The sequence below is a fragment of the Truncatella angustata genome, assembly GCF_020726525.1.
Source record: "Truncatella angustata strain MPI-SDFR-AT-0073 chromosome Unknown BKA67scaffold_5, whole genome shotgun sequence".
In the NCBI taxonomy this organism is placed as follows: Eukaryota; Fungi; Ascomycota; class Sordariomycetes; order Amphisphaeriales; family Sporocadaceae; genus Truncatella; species Truncatella angustata.
Window position 1 is genome coordinate 2,459,720 of NW_025763385.1, and position 23,733 is coordinate 2,483,452.

Consider the following 23,733-nt stretch of genomic DNA (forward strand, 5'->3'; position numbering starts at 1 on the left):
CACCGTCACGCCTTTGATTTTAGGCGCTACGATCCATTGCTTGCAGTGCATAGCCAAGGATTCCTGTTTCCATTCTGTATACTACATTGATCTTTCTACTCATTCCCAACGTCATCAAACCCCAGTGAGATGCGATAAAATATGAGAGGGAAAAGCGATAGTGCCATGCATATGAATACTGACCCATTCTAGGTGAAGACTTCTGCCCAGAACGCCTTGACATGCGACTTGAATGCTTTATCTGACCAGATAAATTGCTTCAAGATTTGGAGCAATTCTCCCCATGATGTGTACAATCCTCTTAGCTTAACAGTGCCGTTTGAGCGCAGCAGCAAGATATAACCAGAGCGTACAGGACCCTGTGGAGCAAACGCCCCGCCCATATACAGGAGCCAAAGTAGTAAATCACTGTGCCCATCCCATATGGGGTCGCCGTTCGCATGTTGAAGTACGCGGAGTAGTTGTGAGGAGATGTGGGACTGGGGATTGCCGAGTCAGCATATCGATGAATTAGTATAGCGGAGAATCTTGGCATTTCACCAGCTGAATCTCGGCCACGGCTTTCTTTGGTAGGGGTAAGACTATCAGAGATAGGAAATGCAGCATTTGTAGTTCACCTACAGGAATTACTAAAGCGCACCATACCGTGCAGCAAAGCATGACTGAGCATAAATATGCCGCAAGATGACAAGATTCTAGGATAGGGGAGGGCTTCGGCAAGCCAACCAGCCTCGACTGTATAGATGCCGTGTGATTGTTGATAGACGCCATCCGCACCACATCCCACCTAACGAAACAGGGCAGGTCTCGGATACATCGCAATGCCTGTATATCTTCGAGTATTTCAATAAAATTCTTAGTTAGTAGGTTAGAGCGCGCCTGGAACCCTGGTGCTAGGCGGAAGAAGCTTGGAGAAAACGGATCTCTCGTCCACTGGAGCTCAACGAAGGTCGTGTGCTCAACTATGCGACTAGATCCAGCTAAAATTGAGGAATTCAGGTCTTGCCTATCACCAAATGTAAGAGCAAGTGACAAAATTTATGTAGTGTTAATTACCAGAAGATGGCCCGTTTGATTCCACCAGTGAGACAAATACCCTTTTTAAGACAAATATTGAGCAACAGCTGCACTGCTCCCATATGAAGCTGAACCTGAGATGTCACCCCAAGGCGAGCCTGGAATCCAGACGTTAGCTCATCGCAGGTCAAGATACCGGAAAAAGAAACAGAAAAAGAAAAAGCAGAAGGAAGGTTGCAAACCTCTACGCCGGCCAGCAGCAAGATTGCGCCAATAGTTGACTCCGAAGTGGCCTCGTCCAGTGAGCTCATCCGTTCACGAATATAACTGATTGCCTGGCCCTGGTACCCGAGACATTCTCGATCGATAGAGCCCCCGGTTACCGCCACTGCAAGTGAAAGCATGACAGCATTCAGAAGAGCAGGATCAACCAAGCCAGTTCGGAAAACCGACCGGAAATTCTGGAATGCAAGCTCCTCGCAAACACTGAAGACGGGCTCAGGAGCCAGCCTAGCTTTGTCTAAACCATCATTGTAAGCCCGTCTGAGGTAGTTTGGGCGACACCGTAGCTGAGACCAGGAGGGGCTTACAGTTGCTAAGCAGTGCCTGCAACCTCGACGAGTCTACCGCAAGTGTCTGAAACGGGTCGAGCAGGTCTGCTGACAGGGAAAAGGGCGATGCGCCAAAGGTTCCGGTGCGCGGTCTCTTGCTCGCTGACCTCCTAGGTTTATCTCTCAAGCCTATTACACGAAAATTGTCCGTCGACTCCTGCTGGAGCTTTCGCTTCTTCTCAAGTGCTTGCTTCACAGCATGCGACCGGGCGAGACGCCTCGTCGCCGGGTCTTTTGCGTCATCTGGGGCTTGCACCGAGATGAACTGAAAACGCCCGGCTGGCAAGGGTTAGTGGCAAGATGATAGGCCACGGCCCCGGGATCGTTCCACCTACCTGTGATAGGTTCGCTACGCGCTTTTCCGGAACTAGGATTCGTTGAGACCATCTTGCAAGACTATCAGTACGAACGCTGCCGCTCATGTCATGACGCTTGCCGTAGTATGGAGTGGGATGTATCTCAAGAACGCTCCGACAGTCGTCATCGGTGTAGGCGGATGAACGAAACAGCGGGTTTCTTGCATGATATTCAATAGTGGGTCTAGGTTAGGTGGGTTCTGGACGCCACAAGGTTTGGTCGCTTGCATACTTGCTTATCAATCATATACTAGGCGGTATGCTAACGCTTATTGGAAGTATCTTATTTCCTTCATCGGTAATACCTCGTTACCTTTTACGGAATCATCTACTTACCCTAATGGGATGCGTTCCATATTCCACATTGGAAGTATCCCTACTCCTTGATAGGAATTACCACCATCTCTTGAATGGATCTTTTTTTGCGGGCTAATGCTGATAGTGTCCATAGCACCCATAAACCGGCAAACTTGTTTACCAACCAAGTCCTTTTGTCATGGCGGGTTTGTCATCGAATTGCAAACTCGAGGAGTATAAAAGCTTCAAGGCCCAAGACCTTGAGAGCTTATCTACTAGAATTCAGACCTCAGCAGACAAACTTGAGTCCTGACTGATACGGAAATCTAGTAATACCTACGACAATCAAAACTCTTTCCTCATGGCCGAAACACGCCTGTTTAAGCCGTTGAAAATAGGCTACATGGAAGTGAAGCATCGGATTGGGATGGCTCCACTCACTCGGCTCCGGGCAACTGACGACCACATACCTGTCCCCTTGATGGCGGAATACTACAGCCAACGAGCTTCTGTGCCTGGCACTCTGATTATTTCCGAGGGCACCTACGTTTCGCCATCAGCCTGCGGTGGATTCGCCAATGCCCCCGGCATATGGAGCAAAGCCCAGGTCGCTGCCTGGAGAACAATCACCGACGAAGTCCACCGCAAAGGCTGCTTCATAGTCTGTCAGATATTTGCTATGGGCCGTGCTGCAAATGCTGAAGTGGCTGAGAAAGAGGGAATCGATATTGTAGGACCTAGCGCCATTCCAGTCGGACAGGGCAGCGCAATCCCACGACCCATGATCATACAGGAGATCAAGCAGACGGTTCAAGACTTCGCGACCGCAGCGAAAAATGCGATTGACGCTGGGTTTGACGGTGTCGAGTGCCACGGTGCAAACGGGTATCTGATCGACCAATTCATTCAAGACGTCAGCAACCAGCGTGACGACGAGTACGGTGGGAGCGTGGAAAACAGGTCTCGCCTGATCAGCGACATCATGAAGGCTGTCGTTGATGCTGTTGGGCCAGAACGTGTTGGGCTTCGACTTAGCCCATGGAGTTCATTCAATGGTATGAAGATGAAGGATCCAATCCCACAGTTTGCGGATATCATCAATAAAGCCAGCAACTTGAATCTGGCATTCCTTCACTTGGTGGAGTCGCGGATATCTGGTAGCGAGGACCAGGAAGGTGGCGAGAGCCTGGAATTTGCATACAAACTCTGGAACGGACCTCTTCTTGTTGCAGGAGGTTTCAAGGCGGCAGAAGCACAGAAACTTGTCGACGAACAATACCCGGACAAGGACATGATGGTTATCTTTGGAAGATACTTTGTTTCAAACCCAGACTTGGTATACAGAATCAAGAAAGGCCTGGAGCTTAGTGAGTACGAACGCAAGACTTTTTATACTAACTCGGCTGCGGGTTACGTAGATTACCGGTTCAGCGCGGAATATCTAGCGAGTGAGACTGTTTAGGCTAGCACAAATCCAACTGTATGCATATCGAACAGAGTTGAGTGGCTCGTGTATCTTACCGAGTCGCCGCATACGCAATATGTGCTAGATTCTTTTGTTAGACTGGCGGAGAAGATCCGATCTAGCCCCTTACTGTAAATAGCGCAGCTTTCCTGTAAACCATCGCCCGGCGGTTACATGTTAACTATTCCTCACGTCCGTCACTACCATGGACGTTCCTTAAATAACCCTGTACCTAGGTACAAAATTCCAGGGGTGTAATGGCAGCTGTTAGTCCCGATCGTAGGAAAAATCGAGCTTTGATGCACGGAAGGATCATGGATCTTGTTTTAAACAAGCTGGACAGCACCGAGACCCGTTTCAGAATACACACGGGATACCTTTGATAACAATCTGTGGGCTCCATCGAAGCCGTCGATTGAGCAAAAGCTTTCTATACGTTTAACGAGTATGATGGTTTCCTGAATGACTAATTATTCATCACTTGTGCTCATCTATAATATTCACACCCGCTTGAAACACATATCAACACCAGCGTGTCCATAACCTACGGTACGTCGCCAAAGTGCCCGCCAAGCACAATATGATCTGATGCAATCTAGGGCTGAGTGGGGATCCCTGTTGCCGGCTGTAACCTTTTCACTCCACCGGTAGCATTGACAGAAATCTTAGATCAGCTTACGCACCTTTTTGAGCAACGAACTCCAGATCTTTAGAATAGTTCCCAACAACGGTGAGCTTCTGTATATCTTAAACCGGACAGCTTTCACTATGTCTTTGCCATTTCGCACGTCTGGAATACCCCAAGCTGCAGACTGGGAATGGCACAAGGCAAAGATCAAATGTCTGTACATGCAGGAAAATCTGCCCCTTAAGGAGGTAGCAAAGATCATGCAAGAGGACCACGGTTTCAGAGCTACGTATGCCTCCATGGGTTCCCAAAACGGATTTGTGCCCATATTGACCCGTGTATAGGACAAAAATGTACAAAACACATTTTCAGCGATGGGGGTTTCGAAAGAACCTGAAAGCGAGCGAGGGGAAGGTATTCGAGGCTCAGGCCGTCGCTGGAGAAGAAATTAATCTTCCTGTCGCGTACGGCCGTAGACTTGGATCTAAACGACTCAAGTCTCGGGCTCTCAGATCAAACAAACAGTCATCTGTAACGGTGGCATTGTCTCCCTTACGGCCAATTGATGCTCCAGACCGTCTACATTTAGCAGATAACTCACTGCGAGCCGTCGCGGCATATGTAAACTCGCGCTGCGATCACTGGAAATCGGGGCATTACTCACAATGGAAAACGGAGACAGGAAATTGGCAACAAAAGATGGATCTCGCAGCTTGGCAAATTTCTGAGGGTCAGGACATGGCCTCAAGCTTCCAAATCCTCAACAACGCGTGCGATGAATATAAGACAATCCTACTAATGCAAGAGCCAGTATTATGTACGTTAAATAAACGCTCGCGGCGCCCTTCGCCTATTCACATTGAGAGATGCTGACGCTAGAATAGTGTGGGCAACATATGATGCCATTCTCCAGCTCTTGAAGGTTGATCCCAATCTAGCAAGACCATTCATCAAACTCGTCACCGGATATTGTTCAGTATGCTTTGGGGGGAGTCACCCTCTGACAATACTCTGGAATAGTGTATCGCGGATGGAAGTGGATGATATATCTTCGTTAGCCCGACCTCTTATAGACGTGCAGTCCAACCATTTCCGTGACGAAGCATTATCCAACAACTGTAAGCAATTTTTGGAATCATTTTCTTCCATTTCTCCATATCAACAGATCCAACGTCGCCTATCAGAGGCAATTATCTGCCTGTGGACTGCTTCACAGTACTTGCGCAAGAACCCAACCTATCTTGAAAAAGAAATTACTTACTCAAGTGCTGAAGTGCTTTTGCCGATGATCACATACAGAAGCGCGAAGAAGATGCACGATCTCATTTTCGCATCCCCCGAAATTACTCTTCGTAAACTCAATGTTTGTATCGAATGGATCCAGGAATTAGACACCAACGTGAGCACAAATATCGCACTATTTGGATCGCACCTTATGGAAACTTACAAATTGAAATCGGTCATACACAAAGATCCGCGGAAATGGACCGAGACATGGGACGCCCTTGGAGATGCCATGCGGTTGATGGAAGACCTAGATGACGAGAAGTGGATCGATCCGTGCATGAAGGTGCAACATGTGAAATGTTGCGAGATCAAATCGACATTCCTCAAGCAACTAGGTGCCCAGGAAACAGCAGAATCTTACCAAGAGCAAGCAGTTTCCGTGGCGCTAGAGTGTCTGCCCGAGCATCAGCCAAGCGATTTGAGTTGTTGTTACGCAGATACTACACGATTCCATATTCGAATGGGGAATATCATTGGTGCTTTAGCTACGAAGAACAATGGATAAAAAAACTTTGTTTTTTCGGTCTGAAAGAAAGTTTACCTTTTCTTAACGTTTTGTCATGATAGAAAAATATCAAAAGATATTCTGAACGATTATAATTTAAACTATTTACAAAAGAATTTAAAGAAAGTTTAGTAATACTGTTAAAATTAATATATTGTTAGATTATAAATTAAATGTATATGTATTTATAGATTATATTTCAAATAAATATTAAACTATGTCCTTTAATTATATTTTGTATAGTTTAATGTTTAGCGATTGAGAATGTGCCGTGTTTTTAAAGAATTTTATAAGGATTGCTTCAAGATCCCATATGGACTTATCAAGCCGACTTCGTCATAACATCTAACTGAGATCTTGCAACCATTGCGCAAGCGGCTGGGGGGATGGCATCAGTTGATATTTGTTCTGTAGAGGCAATGCAGCTGCATTTCAAACAACTCGTAAACATGGCATTGAATAGTACAGAGTGGGACTAAAACTATTTGCTGCTCCATCCATAATATTACTAAGGCGTTGATAACTTAACTTCCCCGCACAGCACACTTCTTTTCACCGTTTGCTGAACCATATCGTGCTGAAACAGCCCACATCCGTTGCGTCCTAATGAAGAAATTGGGGATTTATGATGCTCTATCCCACTGCATATTGAATAATCATTAATTTGACTTCATGATAGTGTATAGAGGCTGTGTCCGATAGCATCATCGCAACGCAGAAGCACTCAGTTCTCAGTCTTCAGTTCCACGAGCACAGAACTTCTGATCCTTGTCCTCAAAGCCGACCGACACCCAGCGGGTCTCATCCTGCAGGGTCCTCCAGCCGGCGGTGTAGTTTCCGCAGGACTTCGCGACGAGGCCGTACGAGTCCGTGACCTCGGTGGCTCGGCAGATAGTCTCCTTCTTACCAAAGTTGCAAAAGTAGGCCACCGTGGTGTACGAGATGGAGTAGAAGTCCCGCTTTTTCCCTACGGTGCCTGACGGGTCGCACTGCGCCCCGAGGGCCGCGACGGCGAGATCGGTGCTGCCATGCTCAAGGCTGTAGCCCGCACAGTCGAGAGTGTCGGACCGCTTGAGCCTGGACAGAGTCCTTCCAGAGATGGGTGCCTTGAGATCCCCAGTGAGGCCTCGGCTTGGAAGCTTGGCAAGTTCCGCGTCGGTGGCGGGGCCGCGGAGGAACGTGTGAACACCGCGATCCGATTCATCGTAGGAGACTTCATAGACACCATCTCGCTGACCCTCAGGGATAGTAAAGACGGCACTAGCGGTAGATGCCAGGGCAAAAATTAGGAGCGACCACATGATTTTACTGTCATACAAAGCGAGGCATGCGCAAGAAGGTCGTTGTAATACTTGGAACGAGTTTGAAAAGTTGATTGTAGAGCCGGATGCCCTACTTGGCGGTTCCTTGACAGGTATTTATAGACATGGTATCTCCGTTTGTCTCTTCGCATTTGTAAGACTTAGTCGTCATCCGGAGCAATAGTCGACGGTATAGCCATTTCACTAAGGGGTAAGTATCGGAGAGGATCTTCCCAGGGTATGGGGCTAAGTCAATCGGGAGGCCGCTGCAAGGTTCATGCTTTCGCTGGGCTGCAAGCAGATCGTCGAGCATTTTGGCGTTATGCTGAGTCCAATGATATCTTTCCGTGGTTAAGACGAACTCAAATTCGTTGTGTTATCGGTGACCCCACCAGTCTTCAGTAGGTCAGTTCATTAACGCCTAATGATTCAATACACAGGAGCGCCGTCGTAGGTATATTACGGCAATCTCCATGGAGATCCGAAGTCTGGCAACTAATTTAGGTCCATGTCAACCCAGTCAGCCGGTTACTTGACCTATACCGTGGTACGGTCTGACTTTCCTGGCTTGAAAACTCGAAACGCTCTCCGTCAATATTAATTTTTGAATTCGTGAGAAAAGAGGTTCCGAAAGACGGGGATATTACATTTCCGTAAGCCGACTTATGACGCTGCCTCCCCGGGATGTAGTATCTCATCAGATAACATTCATTTCTAGGCACCGAGCCATCCGCACCCTCCTTTCATACGTTAGATACAAGCTTCGTCCATTTCCAGGCCAGCTGGACATATCTTGGATAATGCGCCTCGGACGGAGACACGGGTGGAGATAGACGTGCCTGATTTCCAGGATAATTTCTCATCGCGAGTCCGCTCCTCTGCCACTTTGTATTCTAAGAAAGCCTCCAGTTTTATCCTCCTGTCCAAGCCTCGGCTCAGATTTGCGGGTCACCTGGCACCCGGGCTCCGCCCTACTTTCTGCTCATTGTGCGGCATGATATAGAATTCCGCAGCATATTATTTCCTCTCCATAACTGCCATCATATTTATAACCCCACCTTCTTTCGATGCCTCGGATGTCCTCGAGAATCGTCCGGCGTTCTCCCAGTACCTAAGATGCCGGCTTGCTCGGCGCTTGTCGACAACTTTGGCGCAGCGCAGTGAACCAAGGTAAGAAGGGAATCCATAAGCTGGTCTTGTGCCATAATTGCCTCGGAATAGATGGCGAAGAAAGTTATATGACACCACGGAATGGCAGTTAATCCAATATTACAGACATTAGACACCACACGAAGAGGACCGCATGGCCAGCCACATCTTGTACAGCTTGGCCGGCACTATGTCGTATAAGCACAGATATGACTTCCTGAGAAATATTATCTTCGGCTGCGAAATTTATTCATTAAATGCTTCAGACAAAAGGTGATCCTCGATCTGCGGATACACAAGATGACGTTGCTCCACAGCAACCTTGCATGACGTTATTTGCCTTGATATGATGAGGAAGGTGTACCGCTACAGAGACACTTCCTTAATATGCGTACCGGTAAACTCGATAGGGTTTGCGATAAAAGGACTGTGCATTCGCTTCCTCTGGGTGCGTGCTGTCCCTTGTGGTTTGCCGGATACCCGGTGGATGCCTCATAGTTCCAGGTGTGTCCGAAGGACTTCATGATCCTCATAGCGATGGCGGAGTGTACTGGATCAAACCCAATATGCTAGTCATGTCGCCAATCTCATGGTGTCTGTTCATAAGTGCGACACTTACTTAGAAATTTCCAAAATCTGTGTGCATTGAAACTCCGTACGATGAGAGCGAGGCAACTCAGCAGCCATAAGCCGTCTGTACTTCCATTCCTTGTCCTCGCGGACAAAATAAGTCCGTAGTGTTATAAAAGATAGAGCACGGTCTCGGCCAATGATCTCCTGCATGACTGTAGAGGTTTTGCAACCAATATTGCCAAGTCAACTGGTAAGAGCTGACTAGATATGGTGCGCCGGATGAAGATTGCAAGCTAATTTTGGGACAGGTCTGAAAGAAAATAGAATAAGAATAAAAAAGATCGACGAACTACCGGCCGTGATACATTGCTTGCTTGGGGGAGTGGTTAGCGTAGGCCGCATTCTCTCGCTCGAAGTGCAAATTTCTTTAGCCGAGGATTGTGCTTAGTAGGATATCTCGCAGTGATGGTGATGTGGAGCACAGTATGGTCCTTATCCCAAAAGGCGGATGTCCAGTCGTGCTGCATTGCCTCCGGTAGACACCCGGCCTTATCTCTATACCCATCTTCGACCTTGGCAAGAGTCAGATAACCCAGTAAGGCGGCCTTCATATCCGCGCTGATTCCTAGATCGGCAATTTCCATGCTTAGATCTATGATTTCTGTCCGCAGCTCCGAATCTCGGCATTCACGGGCCAGATTAGCCGCCGAAAAGGCCAGGCGCTCGTGGATGGTTCTCTGGAAGTAAGGTGAAGAGACCTTCGTCTTCAATACAAGCCTCAATTGCCGTACTAAGCCCCCCGTATATTGGTGTGATGACAGTTCCTTACGGCTCGGATCGAAAAAGGTTACAGCTGATACATAACATAATTTCGTTCCAATGTCTATCAGCTGTAGGGTCACCCAGTCTTTGGGGTCGGCTTCTGGGTCCTGTGAAGGATCTGGCGTAGCATGAAGACGAGCGTAGACGGCACCAAGCCATTCTGAAATTTTGGATATCACGACTTTCTGCTCGAGCCGGTACTTAGGGAGCATTTCGGCTAGTTGGGCTGACGCTGTCAAATCCACAAGACGATTGAGCCAGATGAGCGTCAATGTAAGAAATCGCATGTAAACGCTATTAAAGGTATCCATATTCTGGGATAGCTCTGGAGGACTTGGGGACTCGTCCAAGAACTGGCGAAAGTGCATGACGCTTCGTTTACTCTGAGGATACAGTGGAGATAACAAAGATGCCACAGCTGCCCGACGTGCCAGATAGAATTCAGCATCCTCGACTCCCTGATCATCCAGCGCAGATGCAGCATGGGAGGTAGTGCTATTCGCTTTCGTACGCATGATCACATCCTTCAGCACCAGAATGCCTTTTGCAGTAAAGGCATCGACACCATATGCATTGCCCTGCATAGCCTCAAAAACTGTGACAAGCAAAGTCGCGATGAGAATCTTTCGTGGTGCCACCGTGGCCGTCGACTCTTTAGCTAGAAGGCTTCGATACTTTGCGAGGGCCCTTGCATAGTGCACTAGAGCTCGGGAATAGTGCATGTGGTAATCGCCATTGTCCAACGACGTGTTACAGTCGGTGTCGTAGCCTGTCGTGCGTGATTTGACAGCTCGGGACAATGCCCCAATCGCAATGACGGCGTCGAGGACGAACCGGTTTTGCAGCGCATCACGCAGGACGGTCCGGTGCCAAAATTCAGAGACGCCATAAGTCTGTGTGCCCAAATCGGTGGCTACAACCACTCGGAAATAGTCGAAGTAGGGAGTCTCAGAATCCGTAAGCTTGTAATAGGCCGGCTGCAATGGAACAGTCGCAGCACCCTGTGTTTTGGCTGTAAGATTAGGGTAGATCCAGCGGAGGAGGACGGGATCTGATGCGCCCTGGGGAATATATTGGCAAGCGAGGCCCAGACGCGAACAACGGGCGCAAATTGGTTTCTGCTCTGGACATTTTACACGGCTCTGTTTGCATTGAGAACAGCCTTGGGATCAATGGTGAGTGCGTGCGCTTGGCGTGAAACGATGTGCGAACGTACCTGTGCGTACCTTCGTTGTCCTTCTCCGTACACGCAATGGGCCAGGGTCGGGCATTTTTGCTGCTATCAAGAGTGTGCTAGACTGCGCTGATACTGGGTAGAGAGGGTTGTGGAGAGAGATTTATGGATAAACTCGTTGAAAAGCACATCACATTGTCAGCATGCCTCCTCTAGGCTCGAATGATCAAGCCCTAGCTAATCGGAGCTGAAGATGTAACAAGATGGATTTGTCCTGGTTAGTGTTGTAGAAGAAGCTGGCGATAGTGTCAAACTGTGGAGGACTTTTTGTCTCGAAGGCCAACCGCAATCTGACGGAACGTGCACTAGTCTAGCCCACCGTTGGTGCTTTCGGAGTCCAGGTGTGATTACGGAGTAGTTCTTGCAAGGTCAAAATCCACGATATAAGGACCCTGCCCAAGCTACGCCCTACAACGTGGGAGGTAGATCGGCTTACTGCAGAACTCCTAAGATGACATCTGCTAGGGGGTTAATTAGCACAACCCAATCAAGATCAAGGATAACGTGCCAAGAGTATGGCAGAGCCATGTATATACGGACGCCGCACCAATACCACCCTTAGCTAAGCCTGTTTGGAATCTTGTATGCCGGATCGTGAAAAGATGCGATACTTGTAGATTTGGGGGGACCCTCGCTGCCCCGGCGGCATGCGCTCAATATGTCACGAGCCACTCCTCGATTACGTGAGGTTGAGGTCTCTTTTCAGCGGAATCTCTCTAGATCTAGTGCGACGGCTATAAAGAGCCGAAGCACTGGCAACAGCGTCAAGATGTGAATTTAATCACAATATGGCCACGCTTTTTCTTCAATACACCTCGCCATCGGATTTTGAACTCCACCGCTCAGGAGCCACATCCGCTTGAGTGAACCCTATGCTTATCTCTTCTCGAGACGTCTGAATCATTCAAAATGTAGTCTTCCATCATTTTTTATTTCCTGGCTGACACCGCCTTGTCGGGGCTCCACCCTCTTGCCGCCTGTGACGCTATAAGGGGTCAGACCATAATGGGTCAGACCAGGTCGAAGGTTACACAGCAGGCAGTTCCACTTTGTACGGCTGTTAAGAACCACCATCCGTTCCTTTGGATTGTATCAATTGACCTGTCCAATAACAATGTATAGTATCGATAGGTATGAGAGTATCTGCATAATCTGTGTTACGAGCGACAAGCTTTTATTCTCGTTGTCGAGCCTGCTCCTCTATACAATCGTTTCGTGTAACCATCTGTTGCGCTTCGCGGGGTACGGCGCTTAAGCGCTAGCCGAACCGAAGATGTACCACGAAGCCGCAAAAGGTGGGAGAAGGCTATGCCCTCGCCAGGCGTGTGGAATACGTCGAATAGCGGATGGCCGGCAGTGGGACTAGCCTGGATCACAGCTTGGTTTGATGTTTGGCAAGGGTATAAGTTGCGGATTACGGAGTAGTTACTCTCAGTCCATCGGCGTGACCGAAAGCAGTGGCATGTTCGACGGCGGTACGCCGAAGTCATGTTACCTCACCGGCTCAGGCTCTGCACCTTGGAGGCACCACTGGCAATACGTGCGTCATCTTGTGCGGATCAATTAACAGATTAGGTACATACCTTTCAGCGCCCAAAGCAGCTCAAAATATACTTGTCATTTCAGGGATCGGCATGACTATGTCAAGAGAGTCTTACATTGTGACCACTGTTTACCAATAAAATGTGCAGGCAAATGTTGCTAGACGACGATTTGGCTGAGACTTGTTAGCAAGTTGCTTCATTTCTGCTTGCAACCAAACACAATACCCCAGTCCCAGTCCCGTTTCCGGAAACGCATGTTTCACGCGGCAGCAACATGATGTAGTCATAGATCTTGCCATATCCACGCATAATAATGAACGCCAGATACCTACTGGCGTAAGTTTGTGAAAGGGCTGTTGATAAACGCGTCAATCTTCAATCCAGTTGCAGTTCAAAGGTACATAATTACACCCCACACCACACCACAACCACCAATTACACCTGGAGATTAGGATGCATAACACGCTAACACGGCAGAAGACAATGAGTTCCCAACTGCCGCAATCTCCGGGTCGAGGTGTTTGCTCCTTAGAGCTACAGTCGATCCGAGCGACGATATCGAAGGGCTCTGGATGATGTCAAAATACCGGCATTTCGGCTCCAGCCACAAGCGCCAGCATGTTCCGCATCTCAACGGCCACCAGAGAGTCAACCCCATACCGCGCAAGTGGGACACGCACATCTATCTGCTCCTCGATCACGAATATGTTGCACAGCTTCCTGCAGATTGCTTCGACAACCGCATGCTGAGCCTCCTCCAGTGTGGCGGCCTGCGCAATTTCCAGTTCGACATCTGACGCTGGCGCCTCCGCCAAGCTCGCTGCAGTCATCGTCGCCGTTGTGCCTTGCGCGAGCTGATGGACTTGCAGCGTTACAGAACGTCTATCCTCACCCATGCTGCTACTACTGTTTTCATCCCAATGAGGCCCAGGGCTTGTATTTATCCCCACCAGAAGCTGCCCGCAGAAGGGCGAGGCTACAGCACGTTCAATCGCCTCGAGGACATCCTCCTGGCTCAGCACTCGGTAGCCAATCTTGCTTGGACGCTTGGCCACCCCCTCGTGCTCAGCCGCGTAGCCGACTGAGTCGATTACGCTGAGGTCAATCGAAACGCCTGCCAGTCCTCGGGACGTGCGATAGGTTGCGAGTGCATCCTGAAAGGCACCCCCAGCTGCATAATTACTCTGACTGGAACTGCCAAAGATGCCCGTCAGGGAGGACAGCATGATGAAAAATTCCAGTTTCGTGTCGCTCAACAGCTCATGCAGGTTCCAACTTCCTTCAACCTTGGGCTTCACGGTGGTTTCATAGTCGGCGACGCTCATTCTCTCCAACACCGAGTCCTGTAGATTTGTCAGTCTTCATTTGTTATAATACGACGCCTTGGACCATGTGACGCACCTGAAGAACCATTCCAGCATGAATGACTCGTGGATCGGGGGCAAAGACGCTCGGCAGTCACCCAAGACATCGGCCAGATCATCCCTGGCTGATATATCACACTCAACAAGGTGTAGGTTGCAGCCCAAATCCGCCATATCGGCTTTATATGATGCTACGTTTACCACACTCTTGGCGGACCTGGAGAGGATGATCACACTCTTCGCTCCACTTTCTGCAAGCCACTCGGAGATGCACTGGCCAATGCCTCCCGAGCCCCCAACAACTAAATAAGATGCATTAGGATGAAGGCTGGCGGTAGTTCGCCGTATAGGCACCTATTGAAATGTTAGATTGCCATTATATCGGGCCAACCATCTGTCCCGAGACTTACCAGATCTGTATCCTCCATTTCGACATTTGCCACAATCTTGCCCATGTGTTTGCCAGCCTGCATTAGCCGGAACATCTTTTGCAGTTGTCCTAGTGGATATATTGTCACAGGTTGAACGGGTTCAATTTGCCTCTGGCTGTACATTCGCATGACTTTCGTCAGTACGCGTTGGATTTGGGCTCCTTTGTATTCTTGGAGCTGCATCAAATCGACGTGGGTAAACGTGGCTGAGCAGCTGAAACTACTCATCCCTAGGGCACTGTTGACTCCAATATCACGTTTGCCAATCTCTACAAATCGGCCAAATCGTGCGACACAGTTGAGTCCTTCTTCAAGCAGTGCGCCAGAGAGGGAGTTGATGACCACGTCGACGCCTTGCCCTCGCGTCGCAGCGAGGACAGCGTCGCAGAAACTCGGGCCACGGCTCGAGAATACATGATTAGATGAAATCCCATGTCTCCGTCAGAAAGGATCTCTTTTCCTCTGTGCTCACAGTAGCAAAGATTTCCGCACCTGCATTCTTCGCTGATGGGTTGAACCATGACCGCAATGGCGAGACAACCGATGGTACTGATGAATTGATATGCGAAATGTACCTGGGTGAAAGGGGATTCGAAGCATGTCGTCGGTCAGACTTCCAGCAACGAATCTTTAGCGTCCTCCCCGATGGCTGCGTCAAGTTCAGCAAGAATTTACTGTCGGTAAAGGACAACCCCAGAGACGAGAACATACTGTTGGAGTTCGAGGTGGCTCAGTGGAGCAGGCAGATGTCTGTAAGTGAAGGCTGACAAGTGCATTGCAAACAAACACGAACGATAGCCTAATACGTTCTCATGCGTAGTCATCGGCTGCGACGGGATCAATTCAAAGATGCGTTCGATCACGTTCGGACCCCAGACGTCACGGCCGGCATACTCTCACAAATTTGCATACCGCGGGCTGATAGATGCAGACGACGCACGGCGTGTCGTCGGCGTCGACAAGGCCAATGGGCGGTTCATATATATGGGCGCTGACGCGCACGTGTTGACCTGCCCAGTAGCCGGCGGTCGGATGGTCAACGTTGTGGCGTTTGTGACAGATTCCAGCCCGTGGGTTGAAGAGTAAGGTCGGTTGGTACGTAGTGGAAGCAAAGTTGAGTCGGTGGACGCCTTTTCAGCATTTGGACCATCAGTGCGTGGGCTGATATCACTACTCCCTGAGGAGCTTGACCGCTGGGCGATATTTGACATGTACGACGACCCCCTGTCAACGTTTACCCGAGGTCGGGTATGCCTCGCCGGAGATGCGGCGCATGCTTCCGCGCCGCATCACGGAGCTGGTGCCGGCTATGGTGTGGAAGACGCTCTCATCCTGGCCGAACTTCTCGCGGCTGTCAGCCATCGGATCCTCCCCAGGCCTCTAAGTAGGATTATCCCTGAAGTGCTTACCGTATACAACGAAAAGAGATATGATCGCTGTCAAGCTTTGGTCGAGAGTATTAGGATAGTAAGGGAAATGTACGAATGGCAGCACGCTTCCACAAGGCGGGATGCGGAGGATTTCAAAAAAGAATTCCGCTCTCGATGTTATAAAATATGGGATTTTGACGTGGATGAAATGGTTAGGGGCGGGCTACAGGCTTTGGAAAAGATATTTGCCTAGGTTTTGAGGGTATAATACCGATACTCTGAATGCTATTAACGCAGACATGGAATATTGGCTTTTTAACTCAATAGGACAAAAGCGACGATCCGTTTATAGTCTATATTGAGAAGACGATCCCAACTGCAGGTGATTGATTGATTGATTGATTGATTGATTGATTGATTGATTGATTGATTGATTGATTGATTGATTGATTGATTGATTGATTGATTGATTGATTGATTGATGTTTAACGTCTCAGAAGGGAGAGACGTGCCGGGCGCTATGTCGGCATTGTATACTAGTCAAAGAATTTAACAGAGCTGCGTCTTTACCTAACGCTCCTATTTCAGCCATATACCAAAGGATGTGGACGTTTTCACCAGACCAGAATTCTCTCATCCGTCTTCCTTATCCCGGGTCCCTTCATCCCGCGGTGTTTTAGTTCCCCTATAGCAGTGCCCACGGCGTATAAAGACTAGTAACTCAGATAGTACTAGGAAAGCCACAAGGGGAAAATTTTAGTACAGTAAGTTATTATCAAATGCCACGCTTTCAATCACTTCGCCTTGCCCTGGGACGAAGCAACAGAGGTGTCCGAGTAGTCAGTTCCCAGCCGATGGCGATACAGGAGCTAGCAGTGAGTGCTTTAGAGGCGGTCGAGGCCATAGATCTGGCACGGAAAGACAAGGCGATGTTAATACTGCGCGGGGTTGGTGTGGACGGGCATGCATGGCCTCATTCCAATGGTGATCCGCTTATGGCAGAGTGGACGCGCTGTACGTAAGCGAGCGCGTAGGTTTTTTTGAGAGCGAGAGTTACCTTGAAAGCCTCACTACTCTCGCCCTTCTTCCTTTTGGGGGGAATCTCGTCGTGGTTTGGGGTGGTGCTTAGAGACGAGTCCGAAGAGAAGGCGTGGGTGATAGAACCTGTTAGGGCTATAGGCTGAAACCCTGCAAAACCTTAACAGATCTTAACACTACGTGCCAAGAAAAAGGTTTTACAGGAAAAGGTCCCCATCACTTATACGATACCCAAGAAGGCTACATGCAGAATTCCCGCCATAGCTATGTACTGTGGCCCCCAGTTCAAGGGCTGGGACAGGGTTCAAGGAAATGGAGCGGCTAAGCTAAGGCCAAGGCTATGGCAGTCGTGCCAAAGTCCTGGTTTACTGTGTAGGGTGTGCGCATCTCCTAACCATGGGTAACAAAATGAGTGGTGTGCCATGACCAAGGACTAAGTTATGTATTATCAGCCTGTGGTGTGCATGTGCTGCCTAAAAGTGGAGATTGTTGGCCGAGCTGTCCCATGCCAAGGGCTCGGGGTGATTCCGAGAGATCCTTTTTCGGGGGTGACTAAAGCGGTAATTGGCCCAAATGAGGGGTCACAATCAAGCGCATCCTGTGTTCGACGCATGCAATACAACTGCAAATATATGCAAAATACCATTCATGATAACTAGCGCCCTATATCTTGTGTATCAACGGAATCCAGGCGGAGCCGGGATCGATACGCCGACCGTTTTCCGCCATTTGCGGTTCAAGCAACCATGGCTAGTTGGCGCCAGCTAGATTCCAGCGACATCACGGGTGTGATGCGCGTCGCGGACACAATTCATGCCGCCTTACCAGAGAATGAACATGTCTTCGCAGAGCGCATCGCGCTTTTCCCAGAGGGCTGCCTTGGGCTCGTGGAAAACGGCGAGATTTGTGGATACGCCATCTCGTTTCCCATCCGGCGCCGTGAACCACCCGCACTCAATGGTATACTGGGAGAAATAGCGCCCGACGCGGACCAGTACTACGTCCACGACGTCTGCGTGCTGCCAATGGCTCGGGGGCGTGGATTTGCTGCGCTGGGCATCGGCAAGCTGCTAGCGATTGCAGAGAGATACCCCTCCGCGTGCCTGGTGTCAGTTTACGGTACGGCCTCGTTCTGGGGCCGGTATGGCTTCTTGCCGCCATCGAACAACGTGAGCGAGGTTCTGCTGAAAAAGGTGCGTGGCTATGGAGATGAGGCTGTTTACCTCGAGCGAGAAATAGACCAGTGATGTCCATTGCGGTCGAGTTTAGATGAATACAGAGTCGACGGGCAAGGCTCAGTGATGGTGCCGCAAGTATTGGTATCGAAAGCAGTGCGATAACCGTGACAGATGTGATTATTGGCTCACTTTCGTTGGACCGCAACCTCATTGAAGTCCAAAGATTGGTATGTAAACCTGGAGGGACACTTTCTTGGTACGCATCTCGAAGCGCATTAACGCCGCGTTTTCATTTCGCTTTTTGCACATGGACGTTCGCGTGTCAAATATTACACTCCGACACCAGAGCCGTGCCTTCCGGGGCTGCCTTTGCGCTGGCTCATTCCGTTCACCATTGCGTCAAGGCACTGTCTGAGCAAGCATCGATCTTGACAACATCAACCTGTGCCTGCGGAACGACAAATGTGGTCGTGGCCCCTTGTTGATACACTGTTTTATTGGAGGAGCTGCAATTGCGCACCAATTCGTATTTCATTTCCCAGGATCTGTTCGAAGTCGGACTACGAAAACGTTGAGCATACATTCTGCGATTCAGAGAGTTTTCCATGATTTGGGAATCATCCTCTCGCCCGTCCGACGTCGCGACCCGTACCATCCGCCGCCAAAACGCTTCCGTCCCCTCCTCCGCTCACCGCTGCGAAGGACACTCGCGCTCATGTAATGGCTATATAATCCTAATCAAACCGAACCCAACTAACACTCCACGATACCACAGGCCACAGTGGGTGCAGTGGTTATCCGCGAACCTAGGATTGATATCCTTATCTCATAATCATTATCTTCTGGCTGAGCCGTCCTCCCTCAGCCAATCTTCTTCTTGTCAGTTGTGAGTTCGAGAAACACAAGACAACTTAATGGCACTTTTTCTTTCTCTTCTTTTGGTTTCTTTTCATCTTGCTATGGCCGAGTATGCAAATATTGATGATCATTGCTTTTCTGCCGTGTATTAACACTTCATCTCTGGTATCAGATGTATCGTACAAAGTTTCTAAAGGATTCCAGTCCACAGCCGCTCCGATAATACGAGCAGGTTTCTATCACCACTGCTGTTCACCATCCACATCTTTGCTCCTCCTTTTCCTCTCCACTTCAGTCCTCCACCTTGGAGCAATCCGCCATGTTATCGCCACACCCGATAGCGCAATCACTTGTACGATCGCACAGATCGTGAACGCCAAGCCTGCACCAATACCATTGACCATCGGTATCACGAAACTCGTGCCTCCAGCCGCGAACAGACATCTGGCAAAATTGAGACTCGCGCTCGCCGCCGCGCTATTTTCGGAAAAGATATCAACGAGATATGTCATAATGACTGACTGCATTGAAACGGCAGTCCAGCCGGTAATGAAGGTGGAAACGATTGGTACGGCAATATGTACATTTTTCTGTATCGTCCAGCCGAATAGGATGATAGACAAGCACTGAAGGACTGAGAAAACCGGGACAAGTCGGAGGCGGGCTTTTTCCAGCGGAAAGCTCTCCTCCGCCGAATAAGTCCGAGATTGGCTTCGTGCCATCTCGGCATCTGCTGTGGGGATCATTCGAGATGCCTCGTATGCCGCCTTGACGCGGTGGTAGTCTTTGTCCAGAATCTTACCAGTGACGAACGTGCCGATCATGGAACCAACTCCGTTTGCAATAAAGGTCGGTCCAATCTCGGTCTCGTCCAGGCTGTAGCTGTCTTCGAAAAGGCTCGAAATGGCAGTGATGCTCATTTGCCAGACAGCATAGTAGATAGAGAGGAAGATAATTATAGGGGCTGCAAATTTGCTAATGAGGATTCGGAACGGCCCAGTCACGTCGATGTGCTTTCTTGCCGCAGGAGAGGTAACTGCATTTGAATCACTCTCAACCTTGGCAAGCTTTTTATAGAACAACAGATGAAAACTGCTAAAGACGTTCGCTGGTGTTTGGCTGCCGTTGCCAACGATTGAACGCAAAGTTTCGGGGAGCAGGAGGACCAAGATGGCCAGGAACACGCCACCGTAGATAGTCAGGAACCAGAAGATAGCCCTCCACCCCAGAGAGCCAGCCAGCGCACCACCAATCACCGGTCCGATGGCAACGGGGACAAGCAGACCAGCCTGAAAGATACCCATGTAACTACCACGGTCCGCGCGGGTCGTGATATCTCCGATCACGCCAGATCCGATTGCAATTGTGCTCGCGCTGCCAGTGCTCTGCAGGCACCTGAGTACTACGAGCGTCGCATAATTCTTCGTCTCGGCAAGGCCGACACACGCGCCCAGGAACACGACGAAGGTGCAGAAGTATGCAACGCGCCGACCCTTGACGTCGGACACCGGTCCCCACAAGCTCGGTGCAATGCCCTGGAAGATGAGATATGAAGTCACCGTGAGGTTCACAAGCTCAACCGAGACATTGAGATCTTGAGCAATGGTTGGAAGTGCCGGGAAGTAAATGTTTGAGGCAAACCCGGAGACTATTTCTACGATTAATTGACTGAGGACTGGTGCAGCTGGGCGGCTATGCACTTACACGTTGCTGCGGTGGAGACGATAAGCACGATTACCGCCTTTTGTCGTTTGTCGAAGATGCTGTAGGGCTGTTCGGGGGCTGGCGGCGGGTGGTGTGGTGCACCAGCGGAATCAATCAGAGTATCGTCTCGCCCGTAGTTGGTGGCCATGACTATATAAATCAGTGTTGTGGAGATTATCTGTGAGATTTTTTGAGCAAGTACAGAATGGAATGAAGCCCAAATATCGCTACGTCTTTATGAAAATAGTTCCTGACGGACATGGCTGCTACATGGATACTCTCCGGAGTTGAGAGCGGGGCCGGCGTGGGTGTGGCAGACTAACCAATCATGGCCCATGAATCTCGGAGCTGAGGTCTATAGCCTACTTCATAGTCAAAAATGGCTCCCAGGAGGACATTGACTTGGGGCCCCGCTGGTCAGAGTCGGGCGATTACAGTTGCTGGGACGAAAGAAACGCACAAAATTTCGCCAACAAAACTCACAACCCCAAGCTCCTTCGATGGATGAATGTTTGACGTCAACACATTGGCATGCACGCGCAACCTCATCTCCCGCTCTCGACTTACATTCCGCAAATATTGGCGGTTGTATCGCGGTGGGGATATATGGGTAACTTTTGCTATCCTGAATTGTTTTCTGTCCGGGTAAAGTAGCACGGCCACATAGTAATTGGAAATAGACTTGTGTGCTTCGCAGCCGTTGGAGTTGCGACGAGTAATGTTGAAACTGCTGCACAGGATCTGGTTAAATCATCGGTTCAGGCGTGTTATGATACGCTGAGGCGAAGAATCTATCTCAGTCGAGTCGGCCGTGTGTCTACTTTCCTGCTTTAGAAGGCCAAAGTCAGAGAGAAATAAAAAAAGGGCTGGCGCGATAATGCTAACGAATCTTTCGTAGCTGTCGATGGTGTTTCCGCGGGAGCTCCCAGTTGTTCTTTTGTAAGTGGCCTCGGTCTAGATACATTGCTATGCCCCCGGAAGTTGTTCATTGCGTAGATGTGAAGATTAGGGAATGAACCACAGTCCTTGTACTGTGGCGTGAAGTCTGGGTAGGCTTGTTCGATGCTATTCATTAAGATCATGTCTAAAGGGAGCCTGGAGCGCGGAACTTGGCGAAGACTTGTTCCGTGTCAACTTTGTAGCTGGTGTCGCCTTGGCAAGTTGTTGGACTTACAAGAGTTTCCTGTGATGTCTTTAGCTTTGTCATCACATCGCTTCTGCGTGACAGGAGCGTTGTTCTCAAAAGAATGCCTCTACTGCATGCGAGACAACGCTTACATATCCACCGCCATTGTGTGAAGGTTTGTGGTCGTTTTTGCTCCCGTGACCTTGATACGATCGCGTTCGCCGACTTGGCTGGGCAGTCGAGCGTCTCGATCAGGGAAGGTGGCCGTCGCAGGGCAAATTATTCAGAGCATGCCGCAGCAGGATTCGGTCTGGATGGGCGGTTCTGCAATCGATCCGGTTACTACCAGGTAGAAGAGAAGAAATGAGGGCAAAAGGAAGAGAACAACAAAGTTGCTTCACAGGGAAACAACATATCACGTGCTCAATACATGCTACTACATCACACACATCCGCTTCCCCGCATCAGACAAGGGCGGTGAAAATATTTTGATTTGAATGCAAATTCCTTTGGTTACAATGTTTAACTTGAAAAGGTATCTTTTCAGAATATAAGAATTAGTACGTCTTGTACGGGATTGCTTATTACCACCGCCACACATTATTATATCCGTTTAGATTCGAAAAACCCGAACCAGCGACGCTTACTTTGAGCTTGTTTTAGAAACTCCTACACTTCTTTGAAGGCTTTCCTGTGACAGTAACCAAAATAAGTTTGGAATAACTTGTCCAGAGTGATGCTCTTTTCTAAAGCAAGCTCCCGTTGCTTAACTAGGCAGCGTGTTTCAATGCCCGCTCTATGCTCAGTTAGCAGTAGATTAAAATTTTCCAGTCGAATATTGTGCAGCTGCTGGTTTTCGGCTAGAAAAGCTTTCTCTTTCGAATTTTCCAGGTGGTTGTATTGCCAGGACAGTGCGTTCTCCCATCAAATCTTCTGACGCAACCGCGTATAAGCATTCCACTCCGTCAGGTGTGATGAATGTGTACTTTAAATCCTTGAGAGAGCACAATTACCAGTCGAGCAACAGGCTTGCCTTCTTGTCCGGCAGTGACATTCCTGGGCGTTTGAGACTGTGTTTCAGGTAAAATCTCAACTCAAATTGAAGCGCAATCGATTGCATATTGTTCTACCACGCCAGCGGGTGATTGATATTGCGATGAAAGCTTGACCAATGCGATCTAGCATAATGTTTTGATTGCCAGCCTTTATCACTCCTATTCATAGTGCCCAGCAAATTGGTCTTTGAGGTCCATTCATTGTCTGATTTAAGTAAGTTTACATAGTGGCTTCGCATAGTGTGATCTAGTTCGTCAAGGAGTCCGACGTATATATCTCCTTGTGCGGCGCTTCCGCTGAAATATTCGACATGGTTCCATATACCAATGCAGCATCAGCAAGATCCAAGGTCTCTTCATGAGATAGACGGCTCTTTCGGTCGAAACTTTTGGGCCGGTGTACCATTGATTGTTAGGAGCGATACCGAAGCGTCAAACCCATGTTGCTTGGTGAGGTCCCGTGGCGACTTCGCTTGTTGACTGTTTGCAAAGAAGTCTAGGACTTTGCGATGAGAAAACTTAATTCTGGACATATGTCCATATTCTCAATCTCTCAAACCGATCATTCCGAATCCTGAAAAGTTCAGCACATCGTATTCTCAATCGAGTCCCGATATTCTCACAACTCCTATTCTTGTCTTCATCTGGCTGGTTGTTGAATGTCTTTCTAGTTCACGACGTTTTGCACGTTACCATCAGCAAAGTACAGTTCTAGCAAGGGCATAGCCTGGAAGCTTTCGACATCGTAACTGTAGTGCGCCCGAACCCTGTTCCATTCCAATACCAATTGAAGCATACACGGTGCGTCTTTACGGTGTTG

At 49.1% G+C, this 23,733-nt stretch overlaps 10 protein-coding genes across 10 annotated transcripts; 5 read left to right on the forward strand and 5 right to left on the reverse strand.

The window, feature by feature from the left end:
- Positions 1 to 188: 188 nt before the first annotated feature.
- On the reverse strand, positions 189 to 2,015 carry BKA67DRAFT_593227 (uncharacterized protein; the record flags this gene model as incomplete). Its single annotated transcript, XM_046104924.1, has 6 exons — positions 189 to 479; positions 622 to 1,006; positions 1,057 to 1,175; positions 1,260 to 1,537; positions 1,608 to 1,907; positions 1,964 to 2,015. The coding sequence occupies 6 exons, from the start codon at positions 2,013 to 2,015 to the stop codon at positions 189 to 191; spliced, it is 1,425 nt and encodes a 474-aa protein (XP_045957528.1).
- Positions 2,016 to 2,266: 251 nt separating this feature from the next.
- On the forward strand, positions 2,267 to 4,182 carry BKA67DRAFT_569002 (uncharacterized protein). The gene has a single exon (XM_046103067.1). It carries the CDS (start codon positions 2,643 to 2,645, stop codon positions 3,741 to 3,743), a length of 1,101 nt encoding a protein of 366 aa, XP_045957529.1. The 5' UTR covers positions 2,267 to 2,642; the 3' UTR covers positions 3,744 to 4,182.
- Positions 4,183 to 4,681: 499 nt separating this feature from the next.
- On the forward strand, positions 4,682 to 5,817 carry BKA67DRAFT_312720 (uncharacterized protein). The gene is made up of 3 exons (XM_046096158.1): positions 4,682 to 5,191; positions 5,259 to 5,492; positions 5,674 to 5,817. Coding segments are annotated over exons 1-3 (702 nt in total). The 5' UTR covers positions 4,682 to 4,725; the 3' UTR covers positions 5,676 to 5,817.
- Positions 5,818 to 6,618: 801 nt separating this feature from the next.
- On the reverse strand, positions 6,619 to 7,587 carry BKA67DRAFT_312729 (uncharacterized protein). The gene has a single exon (XM_046096159.1). The coding sequence runs from the start codon at positions 7,465 to 7,467 to the stop codon at positions 6,898 to 6,900; it is 570 nt and encodes a 189-aa protein (XP_045957531.1). The 5' UTR covers positions 7,468 to 7,587; the 3' UTR covers positions 6,619 to 6,897.
- Positions 7,588 to 9,575: 1,988 nt separating this feature from the next.
- Positions 9,576 to 11,282, reverse strand: BKA67DRAFT_536942 (uncharacterized protein; the record flags this gene model as incomplete). The annotated part of the gene is made up of 2 exons (XM_046100235.1): positions 9,576 to 11,072; positions 11,238 to 11,282. 2 exons carry the CDS (start codon positions 11,280 to 11,282, stop codon positions 9,576 to 9,578), a joined length of 1,542 nt encoding a protein of 513 aa, XP_045957532.1.
- Positions 11,283 to 13,163: 1,881 nt separating this feature from the next.
- Positions 13,164 to 14,638, reverse strand: BKA67DRAFT_647194 (KR domain-containing protein; the record flags this gene model as incomplete). The annotated part of the gene is made up of 3 exons (XM_046105946.1): positions 13,164 to 14,148; positions 14,191 to 14,507; positions 14,564 to 14,638. 3 exons carry the CDS (start codon positions 14,636 to 14,638, stop codon positions 13,368 to 13,370), a joined length of 1,173 nt encoding a protein of 390 aa, XP_045957533.1. The 3' UTR covers positions 13,164 to 13,367.
- A 368-nt stretch (positions 14,639 to 15,006) lies between these two features.
- Positions 15,007 to 15,670, forward strand: BKA67DRAFT_659891 (uncharacterized protein; the record flags this gene model as incomplete). The annotated part of the gene is made up of 2 exons (XM_046107531.1): positions 15,007 to 15,336; positions 15,383 to 15,670. 2 exons carry the CDS (start codon positions 15,007 to 15,009, stop codon positions 15,668 to 15,670), a joined length of 618 nt encoding a protein of 205 aa, XP_045957534.1.
- Positions 15,671 to 15,793: 123 nt separating this feature from the next.
- On the forward strand, positions 15,794 to 16,207 carry BKA67DRAFT_536944 (uncharacterized protein; the record flags this gene model as incomplete). The annotated part of the gene is made up of 1 exon (XM_046100236.1): positions 15,794 to 16,207. The coding sequence occupies one exon, from the start codon at positions 15,794 to 15,796 to the stop codon at positions 16,205 to 16,207; it is 414 nt and encodes a 137-aa protein (XP_045957535.1).
- Positions 16,208 to 17,738: 1,531 nt separating this feature from the next.
- Positions 17,739 to 18,239, forward strand: BKA67DRAFT_536945 (uncharacterized protein; the record flags this gene model as incomplete). Its single annotated transcript, XM_046100237.1, has 1 exon — positions 17,739 to 18,239. One exon carries the CDS (start codon positions 17,739 to 17,741, stop codon positions 18,237 to 18,239), a length of 501 nt encoding a protein of 166 aa, XP_045957536.1.
- Positions 18,240 to 19,267: 1,028 nt separating this feature from the next.
- BKA67DRAFT_659893 (major facilitator superfamily domain-containing protein) lies at positions 19,268 to 20,880 on the reverse strand (the record flags this gene model as incomplete). The annotated part of the gene is made up of 2 exons (XM_046107532.1): positions 19,268 to 20,676; positions 20,733 to 20,880. The coding sequence occupies 2 exons, from the start codon at positions 20,878 to 20,880 to the stop codon at positions 19,268 to 19,270; spliced, it is 1,557 nt and encodes a 518-aa protein (XP_045957537.1).
- Positions 20,881 to 23,733: the final 2,853 nt, after the last annotated feature.